At 36.0% G+C, this 12,443-nt stretch overlaps 1 protein-coding gene across 1 annotated transcript in view; it reads left to right on the top strand.

The window, feature by feature from the left end:
- The window catches only part of LOC140156836 (transmembrane and coiled-coil domain-containing protein 4-like), a 52,879-nt gene that overhangs the window by 24,704 nt on the left and 15,732 nt on the right, over positions 1 to 12,443 (top strand). Inside the window, exons 4-9 of the mRNA XM_072179831.1 lie at positions 3,960 to 4,120; positions 7,150 to 7,247; positions 8,523 to 8,663; positions 9,818 to 9,937; positions 10,791 to 10,955; positions 11,388 to 11,524. Coding sequence (XP_072035932.1) covers positions 3,960 to 4,120; positions 7,150 to 7,247; positions 8,523 to 8,663; positions 9,818 to 9,937; positions 10,791 to 10,955; positions 11,388 to 11,524 — 822 coding nt within the window. The remainder of the gene's footprint in view (positions 1 to 3,959; positions 4,121 to 7,149; positions 7,248 to 8,522; positions 8,664 to 9,817; positions 9,938 to 10,790; positions 10,956 to 11,387; positions 11,525 to 12,443) is intronic.

The raw sequence follows: 12,443 nt of genomic DNA, 5'->3' as shown, positions 1-12,443 counted from the left end.
ACTTTTGGGCAGGTTATCAATTTTGAGGTTTTTACATATCTTAAATAGCGAGATATTTTGCTCCACAACGCCGTTTTCCCTAATGAAATCGGACATTCCTAAGAGAAGATATTGATTTCGTAAGTTATGGTATTATAAAATTGGAAATTGAGATATCGGCCTTTAAAAATATTATTGACAATGTTGAGAGTAGGAATTACCTTGACAAATGTCTCAAAAAATACAAGATGCCAGTTATATTCGGTCTGAAACTATCAGACAATATTTTAAACATTAATAACATCACAAATTCACAACAAACCCAAATTGTGAAAAAATCACACCCGGGCAGATTTTTGACTATTTCTCCATTTACGATCCTGCCCAAAAGTGTCTCCTTTTGACATGACACGTCACAAATATGCTCACGCTCTTTTTTACAGATGGCCTGGAATTTCATATTTCGGTTGCAGCGATTGCCCAAAAATAGGTGGTATGCTTATGAAAAGCATTTCCGCTTGGAATGTAGATAGTTATTGTTGCTATTACTGTTCACGATTTTAATTTATGCACTCTTTAGCCGACAATTTTCAATGCATTTTACACACTCAAAATGTCGCTCACAGAAATACTGATATTTTAAACAGTATCCGTTTTTAAACAAAACAACTGTCCACATTAGTTCCCAAGACTTTGATGAAAACATAGATACCAAATCAGACTGCATGTGACGAACAGATTTTAAACTAGAATTGAAAGAACCAGCGTATGCCCTATGAAAATGCTGTTTCGTAATAAATCGCGTTGTGACAAAAAGAGGGAATTTTGGACATCCTTTTGGCTGTTTTTTATACCAAGGAAATGCATGACCTACCCCAAACTTCTCATGTAGCCTTGACTTAATGTCCGTGGCTGTTTGATATTATTGAATTTAGACGATTTTAACTATTTACTTACATTTAACCCGATGTTTGGCCAGAGAATGTTGTATTAATTCCAAAGATGGCGACAGCTACAGACTCACTTTAAACCAGTAAAAAGGACACGTTTCTGCTCAGATGTTTCAGAGTTTGAGACCATATATTCACGGTTTTCCTATTAGCAATTCAAACCTATGACAAATTTGGCTGGTTTGCGATATGCGATTTTTCATCCTGATGTGGTAGTGATGTCAGTACAGTGAGCATCTAATTGGGCACAGCCAAATAATTTCTAGCGTTCGGTCAAAGCGCTGGTGTACACATGCACACGCTTAAGACGCCACATAGATGCGCCGAGCGAAACAGCTGCTTCAACGCTGTTGACGTTGACTGCCACATCAGGGTGAAAAATGGTAGGCCTACATGTATGACTATAAACCTCAAACACGCCCCTCGATAAAGGTTGGCAAATGAAGGAGGCGGCAGTTTAGCGAATATGCGAGTGCAAGCGCCGCCTAACCGTGGAAGGTTTCCGCATACCGAATATAGGTTTATATCATGGCCTCTAGGCCTCATGGTTTATTTTTCGAAAAGAAAGCATACCGGTAATCAATTGAGAAGGGAATGGATATTGCCATAATAATATCAAAGTTAATACTTGTCGTCCATAACAAGAAGGAATGCATCACGATTGTATAATATCCAGCTTTGGTATTTCATTTGATTACACTAAACATATGAAGCTTTATCTTTACTAGATTTATGCACTGAACATTTGCAGACCAGGCCTTCTACATGTAGTGAGCACCACATTAGATTGTGTTTACAAGAAATATTTATAAAATTAATAAATAACATGAATCCATACAAGATTTATATAGTGCACCAGAGGATACAAAGCGCTGTAATTTCGCTGCTACTAGTGAATTATCAGAATCAGATATCATCAACTATGCCGATTGTAGCCGATTAGATTGTAACATCCACTTATTATCTCAGCAGTTCCCCAAAGTCCATTGGATGAAGAAAGGTGTGAGCGGTATGAATTAATAAGTGTCGCCTCCTAGAAATATCCTAGATCACCAGCTTGGATGATAAAATATTATCTAGAAACAAGCATCTGTTTTTCAAGGTCTCCCTTTCATCTATTGACCTCAAGAAAGGATTAAAATTATTGAATAGAGTCCATGACCTGATGCAATGCATTATTAATGAGTATCTATAAGGGACAGTCATGATGTTATGGTTGAGCGAGCAACGTATGACCACTACACAGGTCAATGGCCTGATTGCGATCTGGCGGGTTTTTTAAAAGCACGGTCCCTGAACTACGGTGTACCATGAGGGACATGCAAACTTAAAATAATTTTTCACAAACTCAAATATTTTTTTGCAAACTGAAATGATTTTCTACAAACTCAAATATTTTTTTTTACAAACTCTAATAATTTTTTTACAATCTCAAATAACTTTCTACAAACTCAAATAATTTTTACAAACTTGAAATATTTTTTGCAAACTTTCGACTTTCACGAGAGAGCAAGACTCCCAGCGAGACTCAGGCTATCGAGATTGAGTCTATCTTGCGATGCGATATGATTTTTTTTAAAGAAGGGTCTTAGACCGCTCGGCCACACGACTTGTTGGTATCCATCTTGAAGTTTTTTTACATATAATCGCAACCTCAACATAGGCTTACCACGTGGCAAGCAAAGTCAGAAAACGTACCATATTTTGGAATTTTATTTGCTTAAAAACATTAATGTTGTATTAATAACGCCCAATTGTTGTTAAGAGGCGCACCATTTGATTTCCAAGGGGCATGGGAGGTTTTTGAAGAAAAAAAAATTTGCCCACAAGTGAGACGAAAAAACAACTTCGCCCACATAGTGGGATGGAAATTTTTTTTGCCTCACTGGTGAGTAAAACAAATTTCTCCCACCCAACTTTGTATAAAGATATACATTATAATTGAAAAATAAATAAATAAATAAAAAAAGGCGGTGAAAATAAATCCTCCCTTTGGAGGCGATAAAAAAATACAAAAAAAATTCTGCCTGACCCAAACTCCCATGCACCCTGAGAATCTAATGGTGCGCCCCCTGCGTGATCTAAATACACACAATAAATGGGCCTCTACATGCACAATACATTATATTAAAGTTTGCAACAACAAAAATTAAAGTTTGTAATAATTATTCGAGTTTGTAAAAAATCATTTGAGTTTGTAAAAAAATATCAAAGTTTGCAAAAATTATTTTAAGTTAGCATGTTCCTCATGGTACACCGTACTGAACACAACATATCCGTGGGCATATGACCGGAATTGCCTAGCAATTGACGTCTCATGTCAATACAGTCTATAGTGTGATTAGAACATTATTGTCTGGTGATCATTATAGTATGATCAGTACGAAAAATCCAGATTTTCAAAAATTAAGAGAACCACTTTTTAGCGGGAATTTTCGTAAGTTACACAACTGAAGTTATGAAAGGGTTGAAAGACTACAATATTATGGCATAAACAAGAATATGTTCGATTGGTCTTTATTCCTATAAGATATTCCATTTTCAGCACCTGTTAAGCTAAGAGAAATCTGCTACAAATCTTTGAAAAACCCTTAGCAAACTACTAGTTTTGTTAAAATAGGATGTCATCAATCATTTGGTCCATTCCCTAAAAGGCATACATCGTGTTCCTAAGTTTTGACATCTACATCACCTCATCCCCTTTGCTGGGGGGACGGGAAGTCAGTATGATGCTAGTATGCATCTGGGGAATTATTTTGTAATGCTATTATTATTATGCTCTGCATGCTGACCACAGGCTTTAACATAAGGAGTTCAAAGTTTTGAGATATTTTATCAAAATATCATGAGCTATTTCAAGAACTACTCACTTTTTTGTACTAATTCTAATGCTTTTTTCATGCTGATTCCTAATGTGGTCATGAAAATGTAGAATTCTTAAATTTTTGAAGAAACTTAATTGAAACTTGTTGGCTGCAGTCAACACCTTTGTGGAGAGAGTTAAAACACTTGTATTTGTTGCTCATTTAGGACCTTATTGCCGCTGCCTTAGAAGATGGTCAGTACGATGCACGGATGCGTGTAATGGCGTATCATGTGGCCAAGTTACTCGGTGTCGATGAAGATGATATGAATCGATATGAAGATGGGATAGTCCAGACATTTGTGCAATCTGAAGTGGAGTTATCTGAGTAAGTACACAAACGCAAAAGGTACCTAATAGTGAACCCATAATGCATTGTGGCAACAATAGTATATTAGATTTGTCCCATGATGCTTTGCTACACAGCAAAATGGGTATTGAATTTACAGAAACATGTCTTTTGAACACTTACTTCTAGAATACAGTGCCATACCTGTGTACTACAGTACCTTTTGAGTTTAGAAAGACACATAGCACCAGGAATGAATAAACTTATAGGTGGTATACGTAGTTGTACAACCTATCAGCTTATGGCATTATTAGGAATGCAATACAGATTGTTACAATTTTTACAGTAAAAGGTTTTTCATGTGTAACGCATGTGGACTTTTAGTGGTTTCATGTTGATAAGCAGTTTTCAATAGCTTGTTTATTAACTTTACTAATTTATATAAACTACATTTTGATGATACTACATTTATATTAAACAGTTGTAACATTTATAATAGAGTAAGACAAAACAAATTGTCTCAGAGCCCTATGCCTGAAACACATGCAGCAGCTTTACATGATAAATGCTACTGACTCATAATCAATAATATTTAACAAGTTGATATGCATGCAGCAGCTATTCATGATAAATGCTACTGACCCAATGTAATGAATTGATATAACTCATTAAATTGATTAGTAGCATACTAATCAATTTAATGAGTTGATATATACATGCAGCAGCTGTTCATTATAAATGCTACTCATAACCAATTTTAAACAAGTTGTTGATATAGTTTTTATTTACATGAGTTTCACTCATATATCTGACGGTGCATCCAAACACATCTGAATTGACAAAGTAAATAAATATACAAATAAAACATTAACCAAGAAAATTTTAAAACTTTCAACAGAAACTGAAGGCAAATAAATAAATATTTACCTGCTAATATTTTTGGCAAGTAACTGTTACCATCCTCAGGCAGTAATGACTGGCCGACTGTCTTCTTCACACTTGGATGATTTTGGTGTTTCTAGAAGACAGTCATAAATTCTCGGAAGATCCCGGCCCGTCTCTGTTGAGCTGCTTGACTTGTTTCTCCTGTCTGATGGCTATAGACTTATTTATCTTCCTATTTAGGAACTTGCGTTCCTTCTTTACAATCCTAATATTGGGGGAGTCCAATTTGTGGCCTGTGTTCTTAAGATGTTCTGCGACAGCAGAACTCTTAACCGCACTTTTGCTCTGTGACATGTGTTCGTTCAGCTGATCACCCAGAGCCTGTGCTGTCTCACTGATGTACACACTGTCACAGTCCGAACACGGAATAAGGTACAATGTACACCACACCTGATTGATCTACAGTTTTGGATTTGTCCTTAGGAGCAACAAGCTCTTGATGGATCTTTAAAAAAATTAAACATTTAAAGTTATACATAAGAACACTTTAAAATTTAAATGTTTTTGGATGCACCCATTAGATAAATGAATGCCACTGTAAAATACATGTACATGCTGCAACTCTGCATATGCAGAAGCTATTTATTCCTTTCTATTTTTCATTTTTCATCTCATCTTATTTCTTTTCCAATAACAAACCCATCTTATCATAACCATTTCATACTCACCGTCATTCTATTGCTTTATATTCCAAACATCGCTCAGAAAAACTGGCAAAAGGTATGTGATATATATATATGCTATATATACTGTGTACTAATTTGAATGCCATATTATTGCTTATTGAAAGTTTTGTAAAGTGCATAATAGTAGCCTGTATTTGCTTTAGCAAAGTGATATATTTTGCTTTGATATGGCAATTTCACAGAAATTGCAATATTTGCTAGCTGCTTAAATTGTACCTCAGTGTTCTTGTTTTGTAGTAGTGATTTTAAATATACATAGTCTTTAAACTGGTATATATAAATCTGCATTGTGTTTTACCCATCTCCCCAGTTCATTATAGTGACATGAGTTAAAATGCATTTCACCCCTTGGGCCTATGCTAAAATGGTATAGATGCACACAAATCCAGTGGATCTTTTACCATTTCAGAATAGGCCAAAGAAACTACAAATTTTGCCCTTTGAGAACTATATAGTAAATTGTAATTTTGTGATTTTTTTAAATTTGTTAAAAATCAACCAAGTTGATTCCAGCTTTTATGTTTTATTAAAGTGACATTTGAGTGCAAAGGTGTGCGATCTCACTCGCACTCCTCAAAAGACGGGGTCTGTAAAATACCCGCCTCATCTGTTAATAGAATGGCAGTAGACGGCAATCCAATAAGCCAACAGGGGCAAATATTCTCTTTTCAATTTCGACAGTAATAAGAATTAGAACTTAGTATACATGTATGAATTTAATTGCTGTAGTTTCAATATATTCCTGATATATACCTCTTTCTATATTCTATGTTTTAGATTTCTTTATATATCTCTAATCTTTTTTAACCTTGCTGTAGTATGTACCCCAAGTTGTATTGTGATGAAATATTGTTAACTGTCAAGTAACTCAAGTTACCATGTAAATAATACTTTTATTCTCAGGTATTATAATTAAAGACACGTTTTGGCTCAACAAGGAGAACCTTTCACTTGAACACAAACTTGAGAGAAGCGGGCAAAGAAATAAGTATTTTCCCCTAGAAGAGGCCCTGCAGTATATATGACAGTAAACAAACATAGGTACTCAATCCCTACTCCTGCTTTTAGACAAAAATATTATTTTGTTTTGCCAGATGAAACATAGTTCAATCTTTTACTTTGACCTAACTGAGAATAAAAGCTACAATTCTCTCTTCAACTCAGGTTTCAAATATTTTTTTCACAAAGTTCCGTTTTAGGGGAAGAGGTGGTAATATTTAGGGGGATAGCTTATGATATTTTTATTTTATAGATTTTATAGATTTATACATGTATACATGTATTACTTGAACCATTATATATAACTGAAAATGCAAAATTCAACCACACCCACTCCTTTTTGTCCATTTTTTCAGAAATTGGTAATCTCCGGTTAGAGTGCATGTTTATGCAAATATTACATGAATATTAATTTGAATGAATGATTTGAATTAACAGGGAGGAAAAGAAGGAGAAAGCAGACACAGAGAAGAAGAGGAAAGTGAAACGATACTTGATGATTGGTGCCGCAGCTGTTGGTGGAGGTGCTCTCATAGGTAAGAGATTAGCAGTGACATGTTGTAACCTTGTGTACTAGTACTAGGGGTAAATACAATTTCAGTGGGTGGGGGCATGGGGAATAGTGCCCCCTACCCCCTCTTACTGGGCAAGTCCAATTCACTTACTGGCAGAAATCAACTAAAATTACAGTGTGCATCTTCTTTGTGGCCTGTTTAATACCAAAATTCACTTTTACTATGCCCTTAATAAATTGCTAATTGCATAGTACGCAGTCATCCAAGTAAAGTTGATATGTGTAATGCTATGGTAAATTTTTGTTTGTCACTCATGGAGAGCAAATAGTGTACCACCGCAATTTAATGGCTAAAGCCTGAAGTGGAGCAATGCTTGGCGTATTTAAACCTGAGGGTTACAAAAGCTTGCAGCGCTCAGTGTGCATTTTGGCACCATGTGTTGGACGCAGAATGCAAACAACCATGCTCTTCAAATAGAAGTTTGCTGGCAATTGTTGAAATAATCCAGAGGTACACTATTCTGATCCATAATGTATGAGAGAGTCAGTACTTTTTGGTTCTATGTTATTGGTACACAGTGTCAACACCCTGTATTATAAATATTTTTTTCCATACAGCTCAATACTCCGTTGAAATCAATATTCTATTATTGACACAGATAAAGAAAGTTTACATATGCATTGTGTTATAGGACGTGCACCTGAACTTAACTAAATGGGCTAAACGCTGCCTTTATACCTATAAAGTATAATTGTCATTCTCAAAATTAAATATATCTCAATTTTTACTTTGGATTTCAAATTTTTTACTTTAAAAATGCAGTAAAAGATCATATCCACAGCAAGCTGCAAGGCCCGCTAATTAGTGTACTGCTTTTCGAGTGAGTGTACTGGAAACAAAACCCTGGTTTTACCTGAAAACAAATTTTTTTCTTGTAATAGAAACATCATATGGGGTACTAGAACATGCACAAATCGTAATAATGTGTAGAATATAGAAACGCTGTGGTATCTCATATGATAGTCATGGTATGCTTAGCCTGAGTCGCTCGGCCTATCTCGAACAAAATCGCGATGCGTAGCTGTTAAAAAACGAGAGGATTCGCTGTACTATCATGGCAATTTTTAACACGAAGATATAGGGATGATGACGATGTGTGGTATATATACACCACTGAAAATACTGGGCCCAATTTTTTTTGCTCATTAAAAGACTTAGTTGTACCTCTAATAATATCAGCAGGAGCTGATCCTTAAATTATTTTGTAATCCTGTACCTTTGTTCCTGCACCTACAGGTTTAACGGGAGGCTTAGCTGCACCTTTAATAGCAACAGCAGGAGCTGCATTATTTGGCACAAGTCTTTCATTTCTGGGAACCGCAGCTGGACTAGCCATCATTGGTTCTGTGTTTGGAGCGGCAGGAGCAGGCTTAACTGGTGAGCAAATATTTAAAGTGACATCTGGGTGTATTCCTAACAGGGTTCGAATTCAGTCAATTTTTTTGCATAGCAGTTTGTGCGATGCAAAACACATGTTTGTATAGCAGTTTCCAAATTTTGCATAGCAGTTATTTTGCTATGCAAAAAAAGAAAAATGCTATGCAATATTTGTATTTGCGTAGCGAATCTACAACTTCTGTCATTGTCATCAAATCTCGGCTATAAAACCCCCCAGATGATCACATGTGACGCTCAAGGGCAGAGTTTGAGGGCAATTAGCAAATATAATTATATGCACGAAGCAGGATCATAGCATTTGAAAAAAAGGGTAGGCCTATACTTTTACCGCGAGGAATGAGCATTGAAAAATAATGTTGCAATTTTGCAAACCTGATAACACAGATGAAAAAACCCTTCAAAAACGATAAAACCAGATTAGGTCTTCAGTAAACTCTTGACATTATCTCATCGCCGTAAAAATATTGCAAGCTTCCGAAGGTCGCTGATTTTATGGTTTTGGTAACTCCCTTCACCAGGAACACGTGTTATGATTTTGTGTATAGTTAGTGCGTGCAATGGCGACATTCTCTCGCATAATTGGGGTAGTAACGCTAGTAAACATAAGCATGACATAAGCAATCAACCACAACAGATTCCGCAATATGGTACCCAACATTGCTTTGTCTTATTTTTGCAACGGAATACAGCATAATTATCTTAGATGTAACGAGAATGAGCAAATACCGACTGGGGGATGTTTTTGAAATTTAGCTCTAATTTATGTATTGCACTTTTAGCGATGCATTTTGGAAAAGTGCATAGCAGTTGATGGAAACTGCATCGCAAAATGCGATGCGATACCATCGAATTCGACCGCTGATTCCTAATACATTTTGGTGTATTCTGAGATGTAGTTGAGTCCAATATTTTTAAATTTATTGCAAGACCATGGGCTTAAGTTAAAGCATCCAATGTTATCATTATTATGTTTTGGATCCAATATTTTCACATATGTGGATTCATCAGAAATACTGACTCAACTTGGTCACAACCATGATTGACCATGACCATACGTGTTACTTTAAACTTGTGGGGTCAAAGGTCAGACAGAGGTCAGAAACTTAATTTCAACTAATTTATTCTTGTTTCAGGTTATAAAATGAAGAAGCGAATTGGTGAGCTAGAGGAGTTTGAATTTGAAACATTAACAGAAGGCAGAGATTTACATGTAGCAGTAGTTGTTTCAGGCTGGCTTACAAAGGAAAGACTGAGTGAGTAGTACATACACCCACCTACCCCCATGCCCCCTACACCCACTCACTACACACACACCAACACATTTAAGACAATCTGCGTGTTTACACTGAGCACTCTGTATTTTTACCCGCTATTACCTGGTAACCCACAATGCGATTTAGGCCACAACCAGCATGTTTCTACTGATGCTTAAAATAAGGGTTGTGGTGTGTACCGGAAGTACTGAAAATATTTTCCTGACCCCCAAGCTGCTTTTAAGGTCACGATGTGATACATAAAATGTACATAAAAGAAGTTCAACACCCAGCAACCGTTAACCGTTGTGTTTCCACTGACAGAAGTACCGGGTGTCACACCACATGGTCTACCTCATGAGGTGGATCATGGTTGCCGGGTGTCCACACCGCATCACTCTGAACCGATATGTTTCCACTGAGCACATTAACCGGTAACACTCTAAACTAAACCACATTACCTGCCAACCGTTCCCCAGTAGAAACACGCAGATTAACAGCAGGCAGAGATTTACATGTAGCAGTGACTGTACATATCATGCTGGCACACTTACAAAGGAAATACTGAGTGAGTAATATATACACCCACACTACACACAACCCCACTGCACACACACATTTCCCACCTACTGTCTATGGGTGCTACGTATAATACTTTGTAAATGTGGATGTTGTGTATTGCATGTAACCGCTGTTTTTGGGATTCTATGTCTAGTACTATGCAAATGTGGATATTGTGTATTCAGTTCTTATCACCATACCATGGGTGTTTTTTGCAAATTGTAATGCGTTGCAGCTAATTTCATTTTAACACACCCTGTATAATCCATACATTGATGTCTCTTCATTGCAGATAATTTTCAAGTTCCTTGGCTAGCTTTAGCATCCTCCAAAGAAGTCTACACACTGAGATGGGAGTCAAAGTACTTGCTAGAGCTAGGAGACTCCTTGGAGTACATCTTAGATACAGTAATGACAGTAGCAGCCAAAGAAGCCTTGAAATACACTGTATTGGCAGGTAAGCCTGTATGTGACATGAGTCTGGTCCATGGAGGGCAGATGTGGCATATTGAGATAAAGGCAAAAATATGGAGGAAAAGTGGGTGATCTTCATGGATATAATTTAATGTAAATGGTACATGCATGACCAGCTTTTACAGCAAAGGTGGTTTTTTGCACCTTCATAGGGTTATTGTAAGGGTTTCTGTCAATAAATATTTAATGCTTTCAAAATTTTGTTCTCGAAAACATGAAAATCCCATGTGTAATAATTTAATTATATAAATTATCAGTAATATTGATGATATTTGTCTGATCTCTTGGTGGTCTTGGTATGGCCATGATGTCAGTGCCCATGGGTCACATAGGAATTTTATATATTGCCTTTTATAAAATAGCTCACTGACAATGAAATTCAATATTGTTTTTATGGTTTAATGCATTGACATAGGTTTGTTAGCAGCATTCACTTTACCAGCGACAGCGTATGCATCACTCACAGCCATTGACAATCCATGGAGTCTGGTGACTAACAGGGCATCAGAGGCAGGCAAACAATTAGCTGAAGTATTATTGCAAAGACAGCAGGTAAGGTCAAAGGTCATAAGAATAATCCATTAAAACAATCCAACAAGTATGGAATGTCAAAGTTCTTTTTAGGTAATAATAATATAATAAAAAAACATAATTCTTAAAGCACTCATTACAAACCAGGCTCTGAGCACTGAATATATGGTCCAGTGTTAAGACTCTGCGAGAGGTCCTCAGCAAAATTCATAATATTCAATTATCCACTCTCTCAATTACTGCATTTGAAGTTTAGGACAGAAGTATTTCTCAACCCTGAATTATTTTCATTCATTACTGGTACTTGCTGATATAATGGGCTATTCCTGTTGAAATCCATAATAATAATGATATTTATTTGAATAACTCGCAAAATGTAGAAATAACAACAAATAATAGTATATTAGTTTGCACTCGTAATAAATTGTAAAAGCAAGTAATTCAGAATGAGTAAGGGTCGGTTCATAGTGCATATTCGAAGACGAATATTCGGCTTCGAATAGTTTGTGTGGCGTCATAATATATACGGCATCGAATAAAATATGAGTTGAACCGGATTAAATATCGCATAACTGATAGCGAGATACTATTGATTTATATGAAAGGCTCGAGGTCACCTGAATATCGTTCGACGAACGATGATTTCAAAAATCCCCAATGAAAATTAAAGGATCTGGAATGAGCGTTTTGAGCGTTTCGACAGTATTTTTGTGGGACATGAGAGCACATCAGACATATCGAATTACATTATGAATACGAAGAATGTCTTTCTGATATCAAATAATTTTCATTTTTTGAAATTCACGATATAATACAAATTTTATGACAAATTATTAGAATGTGATATTTTTCACATATTGATATATAACAGTCCTCGAAGTAAATATTATAAATCTAATGATATTTTCTTAAAGTGTATGTAGCTGGGAGGAAAAGCCGA

This window comes from Amphiura filiformis, chromosome 7 (assembly GCF_039555335.1).
Source record: "Amphiura filiformis chromosome 7, Afil_fr2py, whole genome shotgun sequence".
Classification (NCBI taxonomy): Eukaryota; Metazoa; Echinodermata; class Ophiuroidea; order Amphilepidida; family Amphiuridae; genus Amphiura; species Amphiura filiformis.
This window is presented reverse-complemented; position numbering and strand designations above follow the sequence as displayed.